General features: G+C 52.0%; 1 protein-coding gene, 1 long non-coding RNA gene and 1 pseudogene across 2 annotated transcripts in view; 2 read left to right on the top strand and 1 right to left on the bottom strand.

Annotated features, from left to right (window-relative positions):
- LOC121358321 (zinc finger protein 883-like) overlaps positions 1-12,919 on the bottom strand; it is a 37,782-nt gene extending 24,863 nt beyond the window's left edge. The window contains exons 1-2 of the mRNA XM_041476423.1: positions 12,628-12,919; positions 11,037-12,494 (exon numbers count right to left, since the gene is read on the bottom strand). Coding sequence (XP_041332357.1) covers positions 11,037-12,494; positions 12,628-12,751 — 1,582 coding nt within the window. The 5' untranslated portion in view covers positions 12,752-12,919. The remainder of the gene's footprint in view (positions 1-11,036; positions 12,495-12,627) is intronic.
- On the top strand, positions 433-1,827 carry LOC121358323. Its single transcript, XR_005955861.1, has 3 exons — positions 433-892; positions 1,304-1,379; positions 1,564-1,827. It is a non-coding gene; the product is annotated as an uncharacterized LOC121358323 (long non-coding RNA).
- Positions 12,920-13,128: 209 nt separating the features above from the next.
- On the top strand, positions 13,129-17,005 carry LOC121358319 (annotated as a pseudogene).
- Positions 17,006-27,574: the final 10,569 nt, after the last annotated feature.

Below are 27,574 nucleotides of genomic sequence, written 5' to 3' on the forward strand. Positions count from 1 at the left end.
ACCCCCTCTTGCCCACCCACTCCCTTGTCACCTCACCCCCGGTATCGTTCCACACCCATCCCAGTCTGAATCCCATTCCTAGTCTCATTCCCTGTCCCTGTCCCATATTCCCAGTCCATGTTCCCCAGCTCTTATTCACAGTCCCACTCCTGTTCTCATATTTCAATTTCAATATTCCCTGTCCCGTACCCATATTCCAACTCCTACTCCCATTCCCAGTCCCTGTCCCCACTCTCTGTGCCATTCCAGTTCCCGGTGCTATTCCCGGTCCCTGTCCCCATTCCTGATCCCTGTCCCCATTCCTGATCCCTGTCTCCAGTCCCAGTCCCCATTCCCATTCCCTGTCCCCATTCCCGCTCCCTGTCCCCTCTCACCACGCGCTGCCGCCATCGCTCTGGCCCCTCCCCCGGCCATGACGTCACCGAGCAAACCCCACGCTGCTCCCGCCCACCAATCCCAGTGCGTGATCTCTCTCTTGTATTTGCATAACCACGCCCTTCTGTCTGGCCTGTTTGCTCCCAGTTCCCTCCCAGTGCTCCCAGTAAGAGTGGGACTGGCAGGAAAAGCGCTTCTGATTTCTTCCTGGTGCTGTCAGGATCTCTCCTGTTATTCTCACTATCGTTCCCACTACTCCCAGTATCACTGCCATTCCTGCACGAGGCGAGGCTGTTTCGGAACCCCCCAGGGCAGAGCGCGGCTGCTTTTTGGGTGTCTTTTTTTGTGTGTCGGCACTGCCCGGGCCGGGCTGGGAGCGGAGCAGGAGCGGGAGGGAGAGGAGGGAAAGAGGAGGAAGAGGAGCAGCAGAATCACACTGGTTTCCCGGCTGCCTTCCCGCGCCGCTCCGGCCGCAGCTCCCCCGGCTCCTGCTGCATTGCCCCTCCGGGAGCCGCAGGTGAGCTCGCCCCAGATCCAGTGGGGATCCCTGGGAAGGTTTTTCCCTGGGAAGGTGAGGCAGGGGATGTTTGGATCGTGCAGGACCCCAAAGCCGAACCGGAAATGCCCCTGCAGGGATCTTGGGGGGGTCCCACGTGGCGATCGCCCGGTACCGGCGGCACAGGGGCGATCTCGGCTTTGGGGATGGCCGGGAGAGCCGGGGGGAAGGCGGGAGCCCCGGAGCGGGGAGAGCGCAGAGGGGCGATCCCGGAGCCGGGGGACGAACCGGCTGCCTGGAGGGGTCGGGGAGGCTGGGGATGAGCGGGGTAAGGGCCCCCCGAGGCTGAAAGGGGCGCTGACTTCTCCAGCTGCACTTGGGCAGCAGGACCATCAAACCCAATGTGCTCAGCCTTTGTTTTCCCCAAACCAGGATTTCCCAGTTCCAAACGTCCCGATGGAGGAGGAGGCCGTGAGGAAGAGGAAGATGTACCAGGATCCCCGGGCAGGTGAGGAGGAAGTCAGTGCCCCTTTCCTCCTCTCTCCTGCTCCATCTCCCAGCCCAGCATGGCCCTGGCTGCAGGACAGCCTCACTGGGACCCTGTCCTGCTGGGGATGTACGGGGGGGATCTCCTTGCCCTTCCCTTTGCAAAGGAGGCAAATCCCATCCTCTCCTTGTCCTTCCTCCCCCAGACACTGAGCTGATGATGGAGAGCAGGCAGGACAAATCCCCACAGCAGAACCTCGTGGAAGAGGCTGTTTTGAGCGGCTCCACAGCACAGGAATCCAATGGGGAGGAAAAGCCTCGGAGATCGCGCATGAGGAGGGGCTGCAAATGCAGATCTCGGGGATCTGAGGAGGAAAGACCCACCCTGGGCTGGGGAGGCAGCTAGAGCTCGGAGCTGGGGATCCTTGAGCAGCTCCAGGGTGGGGAGAAGCCCCAGAAGTGCTCCGAAATGTGGGAAGAGCTTCAGCAAGAGATCCTACCTCATCAACCATTTTATTATCCACACTGAGGAACGGCCCTACAAGTGTCCTGAGTGTGGGAAGAGCTTCAGGAGGAGCTCCCACCTGACTGTCCACCAGAGGATCCACACTGGGGAGAGGCCCTACAGTTGTGGAGAGTGTGGGAAGAGCTTCAGCAAGCGCTGCAACCTGGACTACCACCAGAAGATCCATGCTGTGGAGAGGCTCTACAAGTGTGATAAATGCAGGAAGAGGTTTCAGACCAGCTCTCATCTCCTCCAGCACCAGCAGATTCACATAGATGAGAGGTCCTTCCGCTGCCCTGACTGTGGGAGCACCTTCAAGGACAACTCTACCCTCGTCAGGCAGCGGCACATCCACACTGGAGAGAGGCCCTGCGAGTGTGATAAATGCTGGAAGACGTTTCAGACCAGCTCCAGGCTCCTCCAGCAGCAGCGCACTCACACAGACGAGAGGCCCTTCCTCTGTCCCGACTGCGGGACAGGCTTCCAGCACAACACCCACCTCACCAGCCAGCGTGCATCCACACTGGGGAGAGGCCCTGTGAGTGTGGGGAGTGTGGGAAGAGATTCCAGCACAGCTCAGCCTTGACCCAGCACCAACGGAGGGACCGCTAAGGGAAGCCCTGTGAGTGCCCCGCGTGCAGGAAGAGCTCCGGGCGCTGCTCCAGCTCCATCCCCCATGGGAGGATCTGTGCTGGATGATCCCCAGTGACCCCCGGTGCTGGGGCAGAGCCCCAGTGATCTGTGGTGCTGGTGATCCATGTTTGGAAGACACCTGGCTGGGGGCTCCACATCCTCCTGGCTCTCCATGGGCACCTGCAGATATCCACGGACCAATATCCAAAATCCATTTTGTAGAGCTGATTTGTCGACTCCTGATCCCAGAAAAATCTCACTTTTTGCATCTTCTGGTGGCCTTAAGCAACACTGGATAGTGTTGGAGGTCTTCTCCAACATAAATCCATTCTTTTAATTCTCTCTGGCCCACAGGCATATTCCACATCCAGATGGGAAGGGACTGGGGCAAAACCCTCAGTGTTGGTGACCGTTGGGTGGAAACCCCTCCAAATAAGGTTCTTCCCACCCATTCAAGCACGTGGATGCTCTGCCAGCAGGAAGACATAAATCATTTTGTTTTGGCTTTGATACAAAAGGTTTCTGTTCATCCCTTTGAAAGCCCTGAAACTGGGGTAAAAATAAAGGCGTTGAACTATGGCATGGATGGGGACATGTGGGGGACAATGACTTGGGTGGGGCCATGTTGAGAGTTTTTTGCAGGACAATGGACACGTACAGCAGATGCACAATCCAGCCTTCATAGAAACTGAGTAAGGTCACCATGGCCTTGAAGGACAGGACAGGAGAAGAACACGCTCAGAAGCAGACAGTTCAGGATGCAGAGGCAGACAAGAAAACTGCAGCGAGATGCTTGAAGAAGGAATACTTAACTAAAATTGACTGAAATATTAAAATGCAGGCATTAAAGGATTTAACCAATCATGTATTATCTTGAGGCGTGAGCAATAGAAAATAGTATAAATATAATATAATTGGGAGCCACTCTGGAGCAGGAGGTGGAGCTTCCTTCGTTCCTGAGTGATTTTTTATAAGATCCCTCCAGGGAGCACGGCAAACACGAGCGGGCAAACAGGAGTGTGGTCACAGCAGTTTGTGCAGCAGTTTGTGCAGGCAGGGTTGCAGGTTTCCTTGCTAGTTAGGTGGTGCTGCGTGTTGTTTGAGCTGTCTTTATTGGTTGCTTGATTTTGGGCCTTCTTCTGATAATGGTTTTCTGATAATGGTTTTAGTGGTTTTGACCATTTTTAATGGTCAGAATCTGTGGTTGGTACAAGTGTGTGTGACCAAGTGGAGCCCTCCAAAAAGGATGCTCTGTCTGTACAGAGCCATTCCTGTGTGGAGTGTTTGAGCTTAGTGGTGTCAGGGGGTGTTGTGGAGGAGGCCTGCCTACGGTGTGAACAAGCCAACGACCTCTTTTCGCTGGTGGCCGAGCTTAGGGAGGAAGAGTTGTGGCTCACTGGAGAGGTTCCAGATGATTGGAAACTGGGCAATGTGACACCCATTTACAAAAAAGTTAGGAAGGAGGATCCTGGTAATTACAGTCCAGTTAGCCTGACCTCAGCACCAGGTAAGATAATGCAGCAGTTCATGATGAGTGCTGCCAGACAGCTCTTACAGGATGCTCAGGCAGTGCATAAGCAAAAATAACTGTGCAGGGTACACATGGGGTACGGAGAGCAGAGCTTGCCCCCCTCACCTTACTGACAAGCTTGCCAAGCCAAAATTCCCTCTTTTATGCTGTATGTCATTACCATCTCCTCCCATTTTCGATTCGTCACACTTGTATCTCCACCCTCATCATCACCTTTACCACGTCACCATTCTTTTAGGGAGTCGTACCACTCTTTGAGGGTCTTCTTTGAGGAAGGCTTCTCCTCTTCCTCGGTGTCCTGTAATTCACCTTTTGGATTACACATGTGCACGAAGCTGGTATAGTGTAAGCCAATATTATGTTCTAATATTAAAGCAATAAATCTCATATCATTAACATTTTACTGGTGTCCAACCAAATTTTCCTCTCTCCCAACTAAATTTAGTAATCATTATCTCCTGCTTCTTCCTGTTCTGAACATCTGCAGGAGAAGGGGGGAACCCCTCCTCTCCCTTTCTTTCTTGGCATTACAACTTTAACTGTTTAATTATTTCCAAATATTAATTATTGTATCAATATTGATTACTGTTTCAATTTATCAGCACGAATCACACCTATTTACCACACCTGTGGAATCTTTCTGCTTGGTAAAACACCTTTTTGATTGAGGTGGGTTTATCCTTTGCTCTAAGCTCTAAAAACCCCTTTTGAATAACATACCCTTTGCCTCCTTGGTTATCCAGCAAGACTGCCTCAGCAATTCTTTCCTTCTATAGCAAAATTTGCTTTCATTTCTATTCCTTCATCAGATTCTACATTCGAAAATCTTTCTGCCGAGCATCCCAATGTTTTGGGTTCTCCTTCCCACCCAGGGGGTCCCCACCCAGTGGGCGCCCACGCCAGCCTCCCACAGCCCCCACCCCTGCCGGGGACAGGGTGACACGGTGACAGGCTGCTGGGGGGACAGGGTGACACGGTGACAGACTGCCAGGCAGACAGGGTGACACGGTGACAGGCTGCCAGGCAGACAGGGTGACATGGTGACAGACTGCCAGGGGGACAGGGTGACACTGTGACAGGCTGCCAATGGGACAGGGTGACACGGTGACAGCTGCCAGGGGGACAGGGTGACAGGTGCCCCAGCTGCAGGCGGCACCGGAGGCGTTTCCATCGCGCCCCGACCGCGCTTCCCCTCCCCGCTCCCCCCGCCCCTTGGGGACACCCCTGACCCCCCCTTTGTCACCCTGGGGTGCCCCTCAGCTGGGGGAGCTTGGTGGCACCACAGGAACCCCTCTCTGTGCCATCCCCGAGGTGGCACCTGCGCTTTTTTGTCACCGCCACCCGCCAATTTGTCACCAGCGCCCCAAAGCGGGGGTGGCCCACATCCTACGGGGGGGGGGGGGCTGTGACAGCATTTTTGGGGTCACTCCCTCCCACTCCCACCCCCCGCATCCCCCCGAGGATGCTGCACCACCCGCAGCCCCTGCGCTGCCCCGGCCGCAGCATCCCCCGAGGGGACCCTGGGGACTGTCCCCGCGTCCTCCGCTGTGGGGGTCGGGGGTGAGAAAGCCATCTCAGGAATGCCCTGGGAAAGCACCGTTGTCTAAGCCAGGGGAAATTCATTCCTTTCCCATGGTTCGAATGCTGTACTCCCTTTCACATCCCACTCATCCTGTACCCTTTGTATCTTTCAATAGTTACTCCTGTAAAAAACTTTTCCCCTTTCATCCCCCTCGACATGTAGCTGTGCACAAAAACTGTAACTTTCCCCAAAGACCTGGCACTGGCCCTGGTGTCCTTCTGCTGGTTGTTACCCATCCCTGCTGTCCCTCCGACTCACTGTCCGTCCCTCAGCCTGTCCTCCGTGTTTTCCTATCCCTTTTGGACCTGCAATAAACCAGTTGGAATTATCCAGGACTCGAGCTGCCCTCCTTCTGTCTGGTGAAGAGAAACATCTAGCCGGGGTGCAGCGGGTGAGAACCCTGACCCCGGCGCTCCGCTGCCGCGCCCGCGCTCGGCCCCGCTCCTGTCGCGGCTTCCCCGTGTGACCGGGCGGGACTTTCAGCCACAGCCTCACCTCCTCCTGCGGGAGGTGATGCCGCTCCTCCCGCTGGGGACACGGCGGTGACACCAGGGGGACACCGCGGGTCACCCCTCAAAGGGACTGCAGGGTCACAGTGGCTCCTGGAGTCCACCCCATGTGACAGCTGGGGGTCCCAGGCTGCTGCGGTGACAATTTGGGGGGTGGGTGCTCATTTTGGGATCTCCAGGGTGGGTCCCAAAGTCCCCTGCCATCACCACAAAGTCACCCTCCCAACTCGTGCCTCAGTTTCCCCCTTGCTCTGCAGGCACCACCCGGAACTGATGTTTAGGAATTGGATTTATTTTGTAGGGTTTGGGGTTGGGGCTACTGGGATGGGCTGGTGGGCCAGGGGATGGGCCAGGCTGTGGCCAGGTTGGTGGGCATCTGGGCCCGGCTGGCCAGGCTGGGGGGCAGCAGGGCCAGGGGCTGTCCAGACCAGTCTCCGGCTGGGATCCATGGCCTGGTGTCCATCCAGACCAGTGTCCTGCTGGGATCCATGGCCTGGTGTCCATCCAGACCAGTGTCCTGCTGGGATCCATGGTCTGGTGTCCATCCAGACCAGTGTCCATCCAGACACGGATCCATGGCTCTGGTGTCCATCCAGACCAGTGTCCATCCAGACTGGGATCCATGGCTCTGGTGTCCATCCAGACCAGTGTTCATCCAGAGTGGGATCCATGGCTCTGGTGTCCATCCAGACCAGTGTCCATCCAGACACGGATCCATCTGGAGCAGGGTCCAACCTCTCCTGCCCCCGTCCATCCCAGGCTCCCTGGCCAGGGCCACTCCTCACTGCAGAGTGGACAAGACCCACGGTCAGTCCCAAGATGACCCCAAACCCCCTCCCACAACCCCACCAGGCCACCCACCCTGAGCCCCAGGGCCACCGGTGTCCCCTGGAGGCCGGGCCAGCTCTGGATCTCCTGGAAGAGGAGCTCCACAGTCCTGGTTTGGGGACTTGAGGGCATCCAGGGTGGCGAGAAACAAGTCCATGTGGCGTGGGGAGTGTCCTAGATTGCAAGGCAATGTGCATTCTATTTGCCATCTGTTAGAGGTGGGGCAGTTATCTTCAGTTAATTGGGCAGTTTTCTTTATCTCTTCCACAAACCATTGCTCCCTCTGGGGAGATATCTGCTGTTAATGGGCCATTGAATGTCACTGCATGAATGACAAAAATTACAGCATCCCATTGTGAGATGCTCCACCCAGAAGGAGGAGCCAAGCATTCCTGACTGGATGTAATCTGAGTTTTTGGGACACCAGAACAGCCACTGGATTCCCAGAGGAGCAGCTGCCTTTTCCACTGGATCTTCAGAGGAAGACTCCACCCTTCTACAGGATCACTGCTCAGACAGAACTACATCTGCCACTCCAGGAGGACTGCAGCCACAATTCCAATTGAACTGCTACCAACAGGATGTCAGGTTGTGTTCTGACTTTGTCAGTGTTGTTATAGTTTACTGCATTATTTATTTTATTTTTAAAATTTTCTTCCCTAATAAAGAACTGTTATTCCTGCTCCCATATTTTTGCCTGAGAGCTCCCCCTTAATTTCAAATTTGGATGGAGGGGATTTACAGTTTCCAGTTCAGGGGAGGCTCCTGCCTTCCTTAGCAGACACCTGTCTTTTCAAACCAAGACAAGGGGACAGCTGGGGACACAGCTGGGGACACACCTGGGTGCAGGGAGTGAAAGGGGTTTAAGGGCTGGAGAGGTGGTTGGAGGGTGCGATGCACCCAAAAATTTGCCAAATTCAACAGGGGAGTATTGTTTTTTTACCAATATTACTGAACCAGATGCGCCTTGGCTTGTCTGGTCCCCGCTGCTGAACCAAATAGCAGCACCTGTGGTGTTTTGCACCCCAGAGACACTGGCTCGCTGTGAGTTGCAGCTGAGCATGTGGGGACAAATCCAGGCATGTCCCGAGCTCCAGTGTTTACAAGCTGGGGCTTTTTGGTAGGAGAGGGTCACTCCTCAGGCGTCCCTGTGCTGGAGAAATGTTTTAAGGCGGTGGTGATGAAGGAGTTGGTCCTGATGGAGGGGTTAATCCAGAGTTTTTATTCTGGGCCACATGGCCTCTGAATGCAGTAACAACTCTGAAATAAATAGGCAGGAGATCTTGCTCCTTTTTAATGCCTTTATTACAGAGAATCAGCTCAGGTGGGGAGAAATCGACGCCACCAGGACGCCCCTGTGCATGGTGTGCTTGCCTTTTTAACCTGGGGGAGAGGGGAAGGGGGACCACCAATCCAGGTACAGGGTCTCGGGAAAGAGGGACACCTGGATGGGCTAATGGCCCCCAGGGGGTTTAGAGCATCCTTTGAACCTGCCAATCACTAGATGCTCCCTTTGGAATTTCTGGTTTGATATAGACAGTGCCCAGCGGGGGTCAGGGTGGGGGAAAGGAGAGGTGATTGACACCTGGGGAAGGAAACTTCAAGGGAGGGACTGGGGAAGCTGAGGCACACCACGACAACACAGCGCCACAGGAGAGTGCCCAAAATTGGGGAAAAGGTTGGAAAAGAGGGGAAGGATCCAAAATAGGGGGCAAGAAACCCTAAATAGGGGGAAAGTGACCCAAAATGGGGAAAAGACACAAAACAGGGAGGAGAAGACACAAAACAGGGAGAAGGAACACAAAAGAGGGGGGAAAGGATACAAAAGAGGGGAAAAGGTCCCAAAGTGGGGGGAAAGGACCCAAAATCAGAGGAGAAAGGGTGTTGTCAGATGTCGTTGGGTATCACAGCGTGTCACAGGGTGTTGTGGCGTGTCCCTACCTTGCTGGGGCAGGCGCAGACACTCAGTGGCAGGAGCAGCCATGGGAACATCCTGAGGGACACGGATACCTTGAGGGCCTGGGACCTTGGGTGTTGGAACCCAGGACATCTCTCTGGATGCCCTGGATGGCTCAAAACCCTGGCAGGGGCTCGGAGACCCTGGCAAGAAGCCAAAGGACACCTGGGAATTCGATCTCAACTCATGGAGCAAATTACCAACTTTGTATGAAGAATTACAGGTCACAAAAGTTTAAGTAGCACAGTAGGAGCAATCACAGGGTGAAGGGAAAAATTTTGGGGTACGGTACAGGGGGGTTTGGAATTCTGTACATGAGGGTCAGGGGTTCCAAGATGGAAGGATTTGGGTGTGCCCTGTCCTTCTTTCTTCTCCCTGGCATCCATGTTCAGGATGATGTTGGCATTCACAGATTGGTTTAGAGTAGAAAGTCACTGTCTAACACAGGTGATAGGAATTGGAACATAATTGTAAACATAGTATACATAGTTTTTAGTATACAAGATAGCACCAGCCCGAGAGGTGGGAGTGTGCCTCAGACCGACCTGCAGAACAGACCTTGGCAGGCCAGACAGAAAATGTTTGAGACAAAGAAATAATAAACAACCTTGAGAACATGAACCAAAGACTCCTTCTTCGGCTGCTGGGTTGGGGAAAAGAGACTTTTAACAGAGACACACCTTGGGATCTTCCCAACCAGATCAGAGCAGAGGAGATCCCGAGACCTGGGGACTTTGGCCCCACCCGGGCAGGGGGACAGGGACATTGGGGGAGGGACAGGGACACACAGAAGGGTACAGGGAGATACAGGAGAGACGGGGATAGCGAGTCACAGGGAGCACAGGGACACCGAGAGGGGTGACAGGGACACATTTCGGCTGGGACACTGCAGAGTGACAGTGGGGACGTGGTGGCAGGAACTGCATTGGGCAGCGCTTGGCCATAGCCAAGATGAAGGTGCTGCTGGCACTGTGGTGGCACAGGTGGTGGCACTGATGCTGTCCTAGTTCATGTCCCCATCCATGTTTCCCATGTTCTCACATGTCCCCATCCATGCCATAGTTCAACGCCTTTATTTTTACCCCAGTTTCAGTGCTCTCAAAAAGATGAACAGAAACCTTCTCATTTCAAGGCCTAAACAAAAGGATTTACGTGTCCCTGCCAGCAGAGCATCCACGTGCTTGAATGGGTGGGAAAAACCTTTATTGGAGGGGCTTCCACCCAACTGTCTCCAAAATCAGGGGTTTTGCCCCAATTCATCCCCATTGGGCTGTGGAAGATGCCAGTGGGACAGAGAGAATTAAAAGGATGGATTTATGATGGAGAAGATCTCCAAGGCCATTCAATGTCGTTTGATGACACCAGAAGATACAAAAAGTGAGATTTTTCTGAGCTCGGAAGTCAACAAATCTGATCTCCACAATGGATTTCTGGTGTTGGGATGTGGATATGTGCAGGTGCCCATGGGGAGACAGAAGGATGTGGAGCCCCCAGGCAGGTGTCTTCTCAAAAGAGATCACAGGCGGGAATACAGGAACAGCAGCCAGACACAGAATACAGGACAGGGAATGGGATCTGGACTGGAATCAGAGCAGGATGGAAGTGGGAGTGGGATGATACAAGAATGGGGGTGGGGGAGATCCTGGACAGGGGACAGCAGGAAGCGGGACAGTTCCAGGGCAGGGATTCTTTGATCAGTGGCCCCAGAACCTTTGCCAGGGTCTCCCAGCACAGCTGGAGCTGCTGGGCCTGGGGTGCCCAAAGCCCTGAGCAAACCCCAAGTCCTTCCCAGAAACCCTCAACTCCCTTGGACCTAGCATCCCCCTCATCCCCTGGAAGATCCCCCATGTCCCCATCCTTGTCTTAGTTCAATGTCTTTATTTTTAACCCCGGATTTGGGTGTTTGGAAAGGACAACAAGAAAGTAATAGAAAATCCAGGCCCCGGGGAGCCAGGAGGATGTGGAGCCCCTAGGCAGGTGTCTTCCCAACAGGGATCACCGGCACCATGGATCACCACTGGGGTCACTGGGCATCATCCAGCACGGATCCTCCCGTGGGGGATGGAGCTGGAGCAGCTCATGAAGGGCTGCCCTTAGTGCTGGCTCCGTTGGTGTCTGTTCAAGGTAGAGCTACTGGTGAAGCTCTTCCCACACTGGGGACACTCGTAGGGCCTCTCCCCCGTGTGGCTCCTCTGGTGGATGATCAGTTGGGCGTTCTGGGAGAAGCTCTTCCCACACTGCCCACACTCGTAGGGCCTCTCCCCAGTGTGGATGCGCCGGTGCCTGACGAGGTTGGAGTTGCGCTTGAAGCCCTTCCTGCAGTCGGAGCAGCGGAATGGCCTCTCGTCTGTGTGAATGCGCTGGTGCTTGAGGGCATCGGAGGTGGTGTGAAACCTCTTCCTGCACTGATCACACTCGTAGGGCCTCTCCCCGGTGTGGATGCGCTGGTGCTTGATGAGGGGGGAGTTTTCCCTGAATCCCTTCCCGCAGTCGGGGCAGCAGAAGGGCCTCTCGTCTGTGTGAATGCGCTGGTGCACGATGAGAGTGGAGATGGTCTGAAACCTCTTCTTGCATTGATCACACTCGTAGGGGTTCTCCTTGGTGTGGCTCCTCTGGTGGACGGTCAGGCTGGAGCTTGTAATGAAACTCTTCCCACACTCCCCACACTCGTAGGGCCTCTCCCCAGTGTGGCTCCTCTGGTGGACAGTCAGGCTGGAGCTCTCTCTAAAGCTCTTCCCACACTCCCCACACTCGTAGGGCCGTTCCCCTGTGTGGCTCCTCTGGTGGAGAATCAGGCTGAATCTCTCTCTGAACCTCTTTCCACACTGCCCACACTCGTAGGGCTTCTCTCCGGTGTGGATGCGCCGGTGGGTGACGAGGCTGGAGTTCTCCTTGAAGCCCTTCCCGCAGTCGGGGCAGAGGAAGGGCCTCTCGTCTGTGTGAACGCGCTGGTGGAGCAGGAGGTAGGAGCTGGTGTGAAACCTCTTCCTGCACTGACCACACTCGTAGGGCCTCTCCCCGCTGTGGATGCGCCGGTGCTTTACGAGGGTGGATTTCTCCCTGAAGCCCTTCCCGCAGTCAGGGCACTGGAAGGGCCTCTCCCCTGTGTGAATGCGTTGGTGACTGAGGAGACAGGACTTGGTCTGAAACCTCTTCTTGCATTTATCACACTCGTAGGGCCTCTCCCCAGTGTGCATCCTCTGGTGGACAATCAGATGGGAGCTCTGGCTGAAGCTCTTCCCACACTCCCCACACTCATAGGGCTTCTCCCCCGTGTGGATTCTGCAGTGCTCGACTAGGTTGGATTTCCACCTGAAGCTCTTCCCACATTCCGAGCACTTGTGGGGCTTCTCCCCATCCTGGAGCTGCTCATGGACCCCCTGCTCCAAGCTCTGGCCACCACCCCGGCCCAGGGGGGGGCTTTCCTCCTCGGATCCCCGAGATCTGCGTTTGCAGCCCCTCCTCGTGCGGGATCTCCGGGGATTTTCCACCCCATTGGATTCCTGTGCTGTGGAGCCGCTCAAAACAGCCTCTTCCACGAGGTTCTGCTGTGGGGATTTGTCCTCAATGGTCTCCGTCCTCAGCTCCTTGTCTGGGGGAGGAAGGACAAGGAGAGGATGGGATTTGCCTCCGTGCCACGATCCAAACATCCCCTGCCCCACCAAAAATCCCTCCCGGAGACCCCCCCCCGATGGATTTGGGGCGAGCTCCCCCTCTCCGCTCACCTGCGGGTTCCGGGGGGCGATGCAGCAGGAGCCGGGGGAGCTGCGGCCGGAGCGGGGAAACCGCGTGGTGTTTGGGCTCCTCCTCTTCCTTCTCCTGTTCCTCTGTCCATCCTCTTCCTCCCATTCGTCCTCCGTCCCAGTCCGGCCCGGGCAAGTGCTGATACCCAAAAGCAGCCGCGCTCTGCCCTGCGGGGGTTGCAAAACAAGCGCGCCGCGCGCGGCACTCCGAGTAATAGTGGAGCACTGGGAACAACAGGGAGAGTACTGGGAGAGACACTGAGAGCAAGGGGATGGAACTGGGAGCGCTTTCCCTGCCAGTGCCGCTCTTACTGGGAGCGCTGGGAGCGAACAGCGCCCGGACGGGGCTGCAGCCGGCGGAGGCGGGAGACCCAACCGAAGGGCGGGGTTATGTAAATAAGGGAGAGATCGCCCGCTGGGATTGGTGGGCGAGCAGCAGCGCGGGATTTGGTCGGAGACGCCAGGGCCGGGGGGGCCGGAGCGATGGCGGCGGTGTGCGGTGAGAGGGGACAGGGAGCGGGAATGGGGACAGGGAGCGGGAATGGGATTGGGAATGGGGACAGGGAATACGGAAACAGCAACGGCAAAGAGAATATGGGATGGGGATTCGTGCTCCAAAGCGTCCAGGTGAAACCCAGCAGGGGCTGTGAGCTCTGCAGCTGGGCCTCCCCTGGGCTGCTGCGGCCCAGGGCCCGGAGCCGGGAGCTGCAGCCTTGCTCCTGTCTCAAGAACAGGAGCCTCCTCCAGGCCCACGGCCCCTCCATGGCCCCAGCAGGAGGGAGGGCTCTGAGCCACAGCGGCTGCTGCCAGGAGGGGCTGCTCCGGCCAGCTGGGCGCCTCTGGGAAATGCCCAAAGCCTTGTGCTCTCTGCAGCTGGCCAAGGACAGCAGCAGGCCTGAACGGTTCGTGTGGCACAGCCAGCCCGAGCTGCGGACCACTCAGGGCACCATGACAGAGACAACCCTCGGGAATGGGACAGGGAATGGGACCAGGAACCGGGAATAATTCTGGAATTATGGGAGAGGACTGGGATCGGGACCAGGAATGTGGGACTGCGTCTGGGACAGGGATTGGGACTGGGAATGGGAACTTGGACCTGGAGTGGGACCAGGGATCTGTATATGGGAACAGGACATGGAATATGCAAACAGAAACTGGAGAGAGAATATGGGATTGGGATTAGGAAGATGCGACCGGGATCACAAATGGGAATGCAGGAATGGGAACAGGACAGCTAATACCGAAATGGAAATGTGGGACCAGCAGCAAGACCTGGAATACAAGAACAGGATCAAGGCAGGGAGTATGGGACTGGGAATATGGGAATGGCAACCAGGCAGAGAGTTTTGGATAAGGTCAGGGAATGAGACTGGAAATGGGATCCAGACTGGACCAGGAGTGGGGTGACATGGGAATGGGTGATGGACAAGCACGGTGACAGCAGGGAGAGCTCCAAATACCTTTAAAGGTTCTGGTGCCGTGGCGATGTTTGGACTTTGCAGGACTTCACGTGTGAGTCGCAAATGCCCCTTGAGGGGATACTGGGGAGTCCCCGGAATGCGGGTTTTTTGGGGGAGCCTGGTGGCAGCTGCCTGGAGAACTGGGATGGGGTGGGATGGGGCCTGGGAAGGGTGGGATGTGGATTGGGGTGTGGGATGAAGTCTGAGGGAGAGGGATGGGAGGGGGCCTGGGAAGGGTGGGATGTGGATTGGGGTGTGGGATGAAGTCTGAGGGAGAGGGATGGGAGGAGAGGGGGCCTGGGATGAGGCAGCCGAAGGTTCAGGGTAGTGAGGCCAGGGGGGACCCCACTCCTTATGGGGTATCTACCACCTCTGAGGGAGTTTCAGGGTACTGCCTCGTCCTGAGGGGAGTCATGCTGGCAGCAAGGGACACATGGCTCTGGCACCTCTGGGTCCCACCTCACCCCTCCTCCTCCCCGGTGCCCCCTGGAAGCGGAATTTGGGGAGAGGTGAAGAGTGCCCAGATTGGGGCCCCCCCACGCTGTCCCAACCCTGCCCAGGCACTGCTGATGCCACTTGGCCACACTCCACACTGGACCAGTGCTCCCAGTGCCACGTAGGGTGGGGCCACTTTGGGGACCCCCCCAGGGCACAGCACAGCTCCTTTGGCGCTGTTGGCACCCCTCAGCGCTGGGGATGGGGAGAGTGGGGACAGCTGGGGCCATACTGGTGGCACTGGTGGTGAGCTCCCCCAGCTGAGGGGTAATGGGTGAGACAGGGGGAGGGTTTGGGACCCCAAATTGAGTGAAAAGCAGAATGGGACCCCCAAATTGACCAGGAGGGGCCTGGAACCCCAAAAACACAGCATGGAGAAGGGGTTGGGGATTGAGGGGATGATGGGGAAGGGGTGGAACAGTGGAGGAAGAGAGGGGTATGGGACACCTAAATTGAGTTGGGAAGTGTCTGTGGACTGAGGGAACACTGAGAAAGGAGAGGAGAGGGGAGGGAAAGGTGTAGCTGGGACAGAGGAAGAGCGACTCCATGGGGGTCCAGCCCTGTCCCCCAGCACTTGACACCTGGAGTGATTTCCTGGGGCTCTAAGAAGAGGTGGAGATGGATCTCCACTGGGAGGGGGATCCCCAAGTCCCCTGGCCATCCCTGGGGGCTGATCAGGGGGCTCCCCCCACCCAGCAGCTGGTGCTGTGGCAGCCATGTGGCAGAGGGGGATGGGAGCGGGGGGGGCTGGGGTGGGAGTGGAAGAGAAGTGGGAGGAAGAGAAGGGAGAGAGGAGGAGCAGGAGCTGGAGAACCACAAGGTTCCACCACCCACCCTCTGTGTCTGCAGCACCCCCAGCCCTGGTAGCATTTCCCCCCTGCGCCTCAGCCCACAGGTGAGTGGGGAGGGGGAGCTCACCCCAAATTTATCAGGGGTCACCAGGAGGTGTGTTTATTTTGGAGGGGTGTTTGGAGCTTGCAGATTCTGGAATTGAGCCCCAAGTATCTTTGGTCATTCTTGGGAGGGATATTTTGGGCCAGAGGGGATATCTGGATTTTGCAGGTGAGGAGGAAGTCACTGCCCCTTTCCCCCCTCTCTCCTGCTCCATCTCCCAGCCCAGCATGGCCCCTGGCTGCAGGACAACCCCACTGGCGATGCCGTCCTGCTGGGGACACACTGGGGGCATCTCCTTGCCTTTCCCTCTGGCATCAAGGCAAATCCCATCCTGTCCTTGTCCTTCCTCCCCCAGACAAGGAGCTGAGGCCAGAGACCAGGCAGGACAAATCCCCACAGCAGAACCTCACGGAAGAGGCTGTTCTGAGCAGTTCCACAGCACAGGAATCCAATGGGGATGAAAAGCCCTGGAGATGCCGCACGAGGAGGGGCTGCAAACGCAGCCCAGGGTGTTCAGAGGAAGAAAGACCCACCCTGGGTCAGGAAGGTAGCTGGAGATCCAGCCAGAGGTCCAGCCTGGTGGTTCATGAGCAGCATCAAAGCAGGGAGAAGCCCTACAAATGTGGTGAATGTGGGAGGAGCTGCAGAGACAGCTCCGAACTGATCGTCCACCAGAGGGTCCACAATGGGGAGAGGCCTTACGAGTGCTTGGAATGTGGGAAGAGCTTCAGCCAGAGGTCCAGCCTGACTGCCCACCAGAGGTTGCACACTGGGGAGAAGCCCTACGAGTGTGGGGAATGTGGGAAGAGCTTCAGACAGAGCTCCCATCTGATCCGCCATCAGCGGATCCACACTGGGGAGAGGCCCTATGAGTGTCCTGATTGTGGGAAGAGGTTTCAGACCAGCTCCAATCTCCTTCTGCACCAGCGTACGCACACGGAGGAGAGGCCCTTCCGCTGCCCAAACTGTGGGAAGGGCTTCAACCTCAACTCCACCCTTGTCAGGCACCGGCGCATCCACACCAGGGAGAGGCCCTACGAGTGTCCCCAGTGTAAGAAGAGGTTTCAGAGCAGCTCAGATCTTGTCAGGCACTGGCGCATCCATGCTGGGGACAGGCCCTATGAATGTCCCCAGTGTGGGAAGAGCTTCACCCAGAGCTCGAACTTTACCAGACACCAACGAAGGCACCAGTAAGGGAAGCCCTGCGAGTGCCCCAAGTACAAGAAGATCTACATCTGTGTTTCCAACTTCGTCCTTGGTCAGAGGATCCACATTCCCTGTGATCCACATTGGGAAGACACCTGTCCCTTTCCCCACCCCTGCCAGTGATGTGAGGTGGGATGGAAGAACATGAGTGTCTGGCCATGCCTCCATCATTATATTCGATCCCAGCTCAAGTCATTGCTTGGAACAGGGAAAGGGACTCTCTCTCCTGAGGAGAAGGGTGTCTTTTCTATTTGGGAGAAAATACGTAGTCAGGAAGAGCTGGTTGGTGCAGTTGAAGTTTTCCCTGTAAATAAATTCTTTTTCGTATCCCTTCTGTTATCAATATTGTTGCTGTTCCTGTTTGTTCCTTATCCCGTTGCTGTTCCCAGTAAATTGTTCTTATTTCAGCCCGGGATCTTTGCCTTTTGTGCTTTCCATGGGAGGTGGGAGGTCAGTGAGCGGCAGTGCAGCTTTAGCGGCATCAGGAAATTGGGGAATCCCATTCCTAAACCCCAGCCCATGGAAACCGAGCATCCCAGCTGGTCCCAGCCCTGGTGGCCATGGCAACAGCCTTGGGAGTGGGTCCCTGGCTGGGGCTGTGGGAACCTCTTCCCTCTGGTGCCCAGGGACAGGACTGGAGGGAACGGCTGCAGCTGAGTCGGGGCAGGCTCAGGTTGGATCTCAGGAAAAGGTTTTTCCCCAGAGGCTGCTGGGGCCCTGCCCAGGCTCCCCAGGGAAGGCTCCCAGCTCCAGGGCTCTCTGAGCTCCAGCAGCGTTTGGACAGCGCTGCCAGGCCCAGGCTGGCATTGCTGGGGTGTCCTGTGCAGGGCCAGCACTTGGACTCCAGGATCCTGATGGGTCCCTCCCAGCTCAGCCAATTCTGTGGATCTGGGATCCCATGAGCCTGGGGATGGGACTGCCAATGGTTGCCACGGCAACGGGCTCTGGCTGCAGGCCTGAGCTGGTGTCCATGGCAACCACCCCTGGCATGGGGTCTGCATGGAGCTGCCAAGGGACTGAGCATAGCAACAGGGGGCTGGGGATGGTTGCCATGGAAACTGACCATAGCAACAGGGGGCTGTGATGGTTGCCATGGAAACTGACCATAGCAATGTGTCCTGGTGATGGTTGCCATGGAAACTGACCATAGGAATGGAGCCTGGTGATGGTTGCTTGCTAAGGAGCCAATTTGACACCAGCACTCAGAGGGCTTCCATGGGGACATTTCAAGAGTCTCCAAGATGTTCAAGAGCTGGAATGTCACAGGTTATATAGGCACAAAAAATGTACAATTCAGGTTATCTAGGTATATTTATATTGATATATAAAAAGTCATAATTTTGGTTCTACTGATATAAGGTTATATAGATATATCAGGTTATACTGATATCTTATAACTCAAGCTATGTCAGCACCTTGTAACTTTGATCTAAGTTCTGTCAGCATCAGGGCTCTTCCCAAAGGCCTGGAGGTGTTGGAGCAGGGAGTGCAGAGACGGGTGAGGGATCCAGCACTCAACAAGTACCCAGATCAAGATAACCAGAGCTATCACAAACTTGCATCCGAATACCCAGTTCTCATAACCCTCCCATCAGAATTCATGGCTCGCCGAGAACCACATTGTCCAGCCCAACTCGAAGAAAGGAAACAACATGAATACGTTTTAAAAATGAAAAGAACAAGAGAGACTCTGCCTCGGGCCAGAAAAACAGTGTAAAATCAGACCGCACCAGACTGCATTTGTGAACATTTGGGGTCTGATGCGATAGAGGTTGGATCATGGTTCACCCAGTCCGAACCCAGGGTCGAGGCTGTCCCTTTGATTGTGGCTGTCAAGACTGTATATTGGTGGCGCAATAAATTCTATTTTTTGATTTTTATTAAAATTTGCTTTATTGATTTTTACCTATAACAATTCTGGTGACCCCGACATGGTCTGATTTTGGGATTCAGGGGGACCCCCGTCCTCCAATCAGGAGGTGCTCCGCTGATTTCAGCGGCCTGACAAGGTTGGGAAACCCTGTAGGACCAATCAGACAAATGAACTTAAACAAGCCAAAATCCTCAATCAAGAAAGGGATAAAAACGGGCCCAAGATAGCTGTCGGGTAATTCCGAGAAGGATCTCTGAGGCGTCAGCAAAATTTTTCATTCATAAAAGTCTACGTGCACGAGGAATCCACACGGGGAAAAAGAGCCGTAAGTATCGTGTGGTTGAGTGAGGCGTGGTTGAGCGTGTGTGTGAGATGTGATACTATCACAAAGTGAGTGTGGACCCCAAGATCACAGTTCTCCTATCCCAGGAGGGAAGGAGTTGGTCAAGGGGGAAGTGGAGGAACTCATTTCACGCATAAAGCCTGTAACTCTGGGTGGGGGAGTTCAGGGTTTTGATCGTGGGTAGGACCAGAAAGGGAGGGTACATTCCCAGGCGTTTGGGAGCTGGAAAACCTTTTTGGTCCAGGACTTCCGTAAATCCAGGTAAGAGAGCTTTTTACCAGTCAGAAAACCCACAGATCAGTTCACTGTAAGGCTAGTAGGCTGATAATACTAAAAAGGGGATTAAAAACAGGTATGGTACCAATTAGGAAATTTATTTTGTTTCGAAACACGACACAAGAATGCAGTAAGGAAATTCTAAAGGAGTTAGGCTCAAGAAAGATGTGGCAGAAAAAGAGTAAGATGCATGAAAAAAATCCAGGGAAAAACTAAAAAGGAACAGGAAAACAGTTTACCCGAATTCCGAGAAATAGTCCACTGGGGTGGATGTTAGAACACTGGGAGGATTGCCCCGAGAGACGGATGGAGGTCTAAGGAACGCATGATATATTACTGCGTAGAGGTATGGGGAGGAAAAGAGATTAAAAGACATGTGGCTGATGTTTGGCACCTTCGAAGGATGGACTTGCTGAGCTCTGCTCGATTACACGTACGATGAACACTTACCAGAAAGTGAGGAAATTATCTATGCCAGACTATGGAAATACGCTAGTACGGGATTATTCCCGGTGAAAACTTGCAGGAGTGCCGCGATACAAGGCGAGGCATGAGAAGCCTTAGATAACCTCCCGCCTCCATATCCTCCACAAGCTTCGGCCCCATTGCCCGCACCCACGGGTCCTTCGCACCCGCCCACACCGGCACAGGCACCTCCGCTCCCAGTCCAGCAGCTGGAAGCCCTGTTCCCACAGGGACAGGCTTTGGCTTCCCAGTGTCCACAAAATAATTCGCAGACCCCACCCCAACCGCCGCCAGCTGAGAGCAGCAGGCTTCTCACACTGGGGAAACTGGTTCTCCTCTGGCCAGATGAACACTGTGCAAGAAAAAGAGGGTGGTTAATGATGATAGTGAGAACGTGGAAAACCAACAGAATCTCTTTCCCTTAAGGGAAGTACCCACCGCCCTGGGAATAATTGGATACATGAACATGCCGATTAATACTGGGGAAGTAAGGGCTTTCAAGAAAGAGATGGGGAGTTTGATGGATGACCCAATAGGGGTGGCAGAACAATTGGATGAATTTCTGGGGACAAGTGTGTACACTTACGATGATATAAACGCAATACTAAGGTCATTGTTTAACCCTGAGGAGAGTGACATGATAAGACAGGCAGAAATTCGGGACTGGGATCACTGAAACCCTCAAGGGACACAGGGGGATCAGAAGTGGCCAGATCAGAGGCCATCATGGAATGCACAGAACGAGGAGGACCAGGCAAAAATGATAGAACTAAGAAACACGGTAATACGAGGTATAGGAAAAGTGGTGCCAAAAGGACAGAATATCAGTAAGGTGTTCGGGGAGTGCCAGAAGAAAGACAAGACACCCACGGAGTGGCTGGAGAGACTAAGGAAAGGACTTAGAATGTACTCGGGAACAGACCTGGGCTCCCCAGTTGGGGAGGTCTTGCTAAAGACACAATTTGTCACAAGATCATGGGAAGACATATGGAGAAAACTAGAGAAAATAGAAGGCTGGTAAGAAAAAGGGTTGCAGGAGTTACTAAGGGAAGCCCAAAGGGTTTATATGAGAAGAGACGAGGAACAGCAAAAAACACAGGCAAAGGTACTGGTAGCCACAGTCAGGGAAGTCCAAAAGCAAGAACGGACTCAAGAATCTGCAAAGCCGACACAGAGTCATCTTCCTCAGAGGAAGCCAAACCTTCCTCAGAGAAGGCACTCAAACAGTAACAAATACAATCCAGAGTGTTTTTATTGCAAGCAGAGAGGACACCTTTGGAGGGAATGCAAGAAAAGGATAGAGGATGAGAAAATTTTTCAGAAAGATTAGAGATGTCAGGGGCTCTTTAATTTAGGGCCCAGAACATCCAACGAGCCCTTGATAAAACTAAAAATAGGACGCCGAAAGCAGGAATCAATGTTTCTAGCAGATTCAGGAGCAGAGCACTGTTCAGTGGCTGCCACCAGGATGCATAACCAGCAAAGATACCATGATGGTGATCGGGGCAAAGGGGGAACCCTTTAAGGTACCCATGATAAAGGATGCTGAAATAGAATCAGAAACAAAGTTTTGCTTAGGGAATATGTTACTGGTGGAGGAGGCAGATTATAATTTACTAGGAAGGGATCTAATGGCAGCCCTGGGGATAAGCATAATCGCACAAGAATCTCAACTCATGGTAAGTGTATATAGACTGACTGCTGAAGATGAAAGCAAAATAAATTCTAAGGTTTGGCATACACAAGGGGAAGCCAGGAGGTTAGATATGGAGCCGATTCACATCGAAATCGAAATACCAGAGGATCCAATCAGGATTAGACAATACCCTATACCTATGGAAGGTAGAAAAGGACTGAAACCAGTAACAGAGGAATTAATCAGGAAGGGAACCCCAGGACCGTGCATGTCAAGACATAATACTCCTATCCTGGCAGTATGGAAAACAGACGGAATTTACAGATTAGTGCAGGATTTGAGCGCGGTGAATGGGAGAACAAAGACATTATTCCCTACAGTTTCCAATCCGTATACTCTGCTGAATAATATTTCCCCCAAGGACACATGGTATAGTGTAATAGATTTGAGAGATGCCTTTTGGACCTGTCCTTTGGCAGAAGAAAGTCGGGATTACTTTGCATTTCAATGGAGGATCTGGAGACGAATAGAAAGCAACAGCTTAGATGGACATCTTTGCCTCAGGGGTTCCTAGATTCACCAAACTTATTTGGGCAGGCTCTTGACCAATTACTAAGCCAATCTGTGTTGCCAGGGCGGACCAAGCTATTGCAGTATGTAGATGACTTACTGATAGCCAGTCCCAAGGAGGAGGATGTAAGGGCCAGTAAAATATCACTACTAAATTTCTTGGGAGACAAGTGATTGAAGGTCTCGAAATCCAAACTACAAATTACTGAACCTGAGGTAAAGTATCTGGGACATTGGTTATCAAAAGGGAAAAAGAAATTAGTGGCAGGAATCCCTGAAAAAGTGGCAGGAATCATTGTTTTACCCTCCCCATGGACGAAGAGAGAAATCAGACAATTATTGGGACTTTTAGGGTAGTGTAGATAATGGATAGAAGGATATAGCAAAAAGGTGAAGTTCCTCTATGAGAAATTGACTGCTGACAAGGTAAAACAGGCAGAGCTAGATGAGGAGAAATTCAAGGAGCTAAAAGATACATTGATGGCACTTCTGGTGTTGAGTCTGCCTGACGTAAAAAGGCAATTTCAGTTATTCATGGGTGTGAGCAGCCATCCTGCCCATGGGGTACTGACACAAGATTGGGCAGGGGATAAGAAACCACTAGGTTATGTATCAAAGCTTCTGGATCCGGTAAGCAGGGGGTGGCCCACTTGTTTGCAGGCTATTGTGACCGTAGCACTGTTAGTGGAGTAGGCTAAAAAGGTAACCTTTGGGGCTCCACTAATAGTATACACTCCTCATAGTGTGAGAAATATATTACAGCAAAAGGCCAAGAAATGGCTCACTGATGCCAGGCTTCTGAAATATGAAGCCATATTAATCCATTCCTGCGATCTCGAGCTTAGAACAACTACTGTGTTAAACCCAGCACAATTCTTGTTCGGGGAGGCCTCAGGGGAGCCAACGCATGACTGTGTTGAGGTGGTGAAATTGCAGACCAAAATAAGACCTGAATTAGAAGAGGAGGAATTGAACAAAGGAGAGAAATGGTTTGTGGACGGTTCAGCCAGGGTCATAGAAGGGAAAAGGAAATAAGGATACACTGTAGTGGACAGGAAAAGAGGGGAAGTAATAGAATCAGGACCCCTGAGTGCAGGTTGGTCAGTGCAAGCATGTGAATTATACCCAGTATTAAGAGCCCTATGTAAACTAAAAGGAAGGAAAGGAACAATTTTTACAGATTCAAAATACGCATTTGGGATAGTCCATACCTCTGGAAAAATTTGGGAAGAAAGAGGACTAATCAATACCAAGGGATGAGGGCTAGTGCATGGAGAATTAATAAAACAAATCTTAGAAGCCATCAGGGAGCCAGGGGCAATTTCAATAGTCCATGTAAAAGGGCACCTCAGCCAGACCTGAGGGAATAATCCAGCGGACAAAGAAGCGAAAAGCGTGGCTCTTTTAAAGGTAAGTACCCCAGAGATCAAAGAAAGTGGAGCCCAGGAATATCCCCCGTATCATTCCCCAGAGAAATTGAAGAATACGAGAAAATAGGGGGAAGACTGGAAGGAGGTAAGTGGAAACTGCCAGACAGGAGAGAATTACTTTCTAATGACTATACTAGGAGAATTTTGAAAAGACTACACTATTGGGGTGCTCAAGCTCTTGTTGAACGGTTCTTAAAATTTTTTGGGTGTAAGGGTATTTACAAATTAGCCAAGCAAGAAGTACAGGGATGTATGGTCTGCCAGAAAGTTAATTGAGCCAGGACATGGCAGGTAGCTTTAGGAAGCTGTGCTATAGCATACTGTCCTTTTGAGAAGATTCAGGTGGACTTTACTGAACTGCCTAAGACAGGAAGACAAAAATTTATATTGGTGATAGTAGATAAAATTACTCACTGGGTGGAGGCATTTCCAAGCTCTAGGACTACGGCTCAGGCAGTGTCGAGGTTTTTGCTAGAAGAAATCATACCCCAATATGGATTAGTAAAATATATAGTCTCAGATCAAGTGGCTCATTTTACTTCCAACATCATTAAGCAACTGGCAGGAGCACTAGGGATCAGGTGGGAGTACCATACTCCGTGGCACCCACAGAGTTCAGGACAGGTTGAAAGGATGAACCAAACTCTGAAGGCTCAATTATCAAAACTGATGCTGGAAACCAAGACGTCCTGGTTAAAGTGCCTTCCCTTAGCTTTGTTAAACATCAGGACCATGCCTCACCCAGAAACGGGACTGTCACGGTTTGAGATGTTATATGGGATGCCATATGAGCATGGGATGCCAGTAGGACACCCTAAAAGAGAGGATGGACAATTACAACCATACCTTATAGAGATAAGTAAGAATTTACAGGAATTACGAAAGCAGGCTATAATAACACAGGGGACCCCTTGAAGTTCACCATACATAAAATACAGCCAGGGGATGGAGTGCTCATAAAGACACGGAGGGAAGTCCCACTCTGTCCTCACTGGAAAGGTTTTTTCTTGTTCTCCTGACCACAGGCACCAATGTCCAGACAACGGAGAAAGCCTGGACACACGTGTCCCAAGTGAAAAAAATTGCACACAGGGAGGAGACGCCTGAGTGGAAAGTTACCTCTCCCCCTCGAGAGCTAAAGATAACCTTATGTTGGCCAAGTAAATAACCAAACGAGATCAGATAAGTTGCACAAATCATGGGTGTGGATGTTATCCATTTGTACGTTTTAGGTGTGAATATTGTAACAAGGTGTGGGTCATACATTGTAGAAGGGGGTGTTGGCCAAAGAGCTTGTGTGATAAGTGCCCAGAGGACAAATTATACCTAACTAACCGTGTCTTAGAGCTCACTACTTTTTGGGTATAATAGAATTAGATTCCTAGGAGTGGTTTCACCTATTTCAAAACAGGGTGGGAAGAAAATCAAACTCCAGAGCTCAAATTATAACAGTAGAGTGTCAGAGATTAAACAAAGTACCTTGCAGCGCAGATGCCATTAAACTTTCAAGGTGGGGCACCTTTAAGATGAGGTATGCAGCTCGGTCCAGGACCCTGGAAGAATATTCTTGCTGCTGAGAAAATAGCTTACCTTGCTGCTGGTAGCAACCCAGTGGGCACAGGCAAAGGCACAAGAAAATTCAATGAATCAGAGCGTTGCATAGATATTGACAATTATGGGGAAACCATCCGAAGTCTAGCAGCAGAAATCAAGAGGGTAGCACATGTACCAGTTCAAAAATGGAATTCCATTCTCCAAGCATCCTGGTGGGATCATCTGTTCCACAGAGCTTGGTGGAAGAAAGTAGTATTCTTTATACTGTGTTCAGTAGCAGAGGTTATATTCCTATCCTGTTTAATACCATGTTTTATTAGACTAATACACTCCGTTGTGCAAAGTATGCAAGTAGCAGCCATGCCCATAGATCCAAAGTGTGCTACGGGAAAAGTAAGTCAAGTGTCTAAAATAATGAAATTAGAAAAAAAAAGATAAAGCAGCTGAGACCCTGACCAAGTTTAAAGAACAAGTGAAGGGAGACAGGGCTGCCTGCAAGGTATATCAAGAAATACCCCAGGAAGAATGAGAAAGAGATAGAGAGGCTGAAGAGGATTAGAAAAGTCACTGTATTTCCTAAAGAAGAGAAAAAAGAGGAAAAAAAGGGAAAAAGTTAACACATGTAGAAGTAGTTATATAAGCTAAGGGAAAAGTTCACAAATGAATTAAAGGTTTTATGTTATAATGCTTAAAGAATTAAAACACAAATTAATATGTTTATATAGAAGGTGGGGGATTGTAATATGTGATTTAGGTAATTTGTGCTTATGTAGCATATGATGAGAATGTATGTTATAATGTTTGGAAAAAATATTCAAAAGCATTGTCAAATCCACACGCGGGAGCAGAGAGATTGCCTCATACAGGGAGACTGCAGCATTCCATTGCAAAACTGCAGACGGCGGTGAGGAAAGGTCTGATTTACAATCAAAAAAGCCTAGCTCTAGAGGAGATGGATCCTTACTCAAGAGACACCTGGACGAAAAAACGCCTGACAAGTGCCAAGGTCAAGGTAGCCAGAGCTATTGGAGAACTTGAATCCAAAGGCCGGGTTTCCAACTCTACAGCATTCATACCTTGCTGGGAAACACACTGTCTATCGGGGTTCGCTGTTATTTGTCTCTGCCCCGATACGGGAAAAGTGGTTCTGGGTGGCCACACCTTCGAAGGACGAGTGTGGACTCTCAGGTTTTCAGTCTTCAATCTTGTTTATTAATTCTCATCTACAATATTTTCTCTCTGCCCAGCCGAGGTCTGTTCAGCAGGACAGCCGAGTGCACTCTCCCCGCCTCTCAGGCTGGTGCTATCTTTTATACTAAAAATGACATATACTATGTTTACAATTATATTCCAATACCTATCATCTATGTTAGACAGTGACTTTCTACTCTAAACCAATCTGTGAATGCCAACATCATCCTGAACATGGATGCCAGGGAGAAGAAAGAAGGACAGGGCACACCCAAATCCCTCCATCTTGGAACCCCTGACCCTCATGTACAGAATTCCAAACCCCTCTGTACAAGGTCCAAAACCCCCTTGTACAGTGCTCCAAAATTTTTCCCTTCACCCTGTGATTGCTCCTACTATGCTACTTAAACTTTTGTGACCTTTAATTCTTCATATAAAGTTGGTAATTTGCTCCATGGGTTGAGATCGAATTTCTAGGTGTCTTTGGCTTCCTGCCAGGGTCTCTGAGACCCTGCCAGGGCTTTGAGCCATCCAGGGCATCCAGAGAGATGTCCTGGGTTCTGACTCTGTTGCTCCCAGATTTCCTCCTGCAGCTGCTCTCTGGTCATTCCAATCTGTGTCCTTCGACTGGCTTCATGCTTTGAGCTTCAGGGAGTTGCCCAATCTTTCAGAAGTTTAAATACCTCCTTAGTCAGCATCTTAGTTGTAGTTTTATCTTTTCTATCATCTCTTCTTAAGTCTTTGTCTAAAATCCTTCCTGTATGGCAATGCCTTGTGGATGGTGGACATGTCAGATGTTGCTGGGATGTCACAAGGAACTTAGGGAAAGGGTTTGATGTTTCTTAAATGTTATCATGTTCACATTTTTGATGTTGGCTATGAAGAGAAACCTTTCTTTGCCTCTGAATCTCACCAGTTCCTGCTCCCCCAAAGGACGCAAATCTGATGAGTTGTGGTTCCCACTCCAGTGGTGGAAATTGGACCCCCTTCAATAGCCATGTGATAAACAAGTCCACTGAATTTTAAGGATCATATGATTATCTTTATTATTTTTGCAAGCAAGAATAAGCAAGGACAGCACTGGGCGGCCCGGAGTCTCCGCTCCGCTTTGGCTCACAAAATTCCTATCCCCTGAGTCCACCTTTATTGTCTTTTCTCTGGGTTTAGGGATGACGTGATCTGTCTTCTGTGCTTGCTTGTTCAGTTGCTAGGGGGTCTTTTTCTGCCTTCTGGTGGTCGTGGGATGAAGGCTTAGTCTTCCTTAGTCTTCCTCTTTGTGAACGCTGGGTGAACTAATGCCTTATAAGGCATATCTATACAGAACACTACACACTTTCTGCAAGCTAAGCAATTCTTGCGAGTTTAAGGATTGCTATTACATCTGCTTTTCATTACTTTCCTTTCATAAGGCATACCTTTACAATGGAATTCCCAAAGTACTATAGTAAACCAGCAACCATCTGCACAAGAAGTTTTTAGCTATTTAACGATTGTTTTATATTGTATAGTTATTTAGCTATTGATTTAATTAATGAA

This window comes from Pyrgilauda ruficollis, unplaced genomic scaffold (assembly GCF_017590135.1).
Source record: "Pyrgilauda ruficollis isolate IOZ18807 unplaced genomic scaffold, ASM1759013v1 scaffold380, whole genome shotgun sequence".
Taxonomy (NCBI): Eukaryota; Metazoa; Chordata; class Aves; order Passeriformes; family Passeridae; genus Pyrgilauda; species Pyrgilauda ruficollis.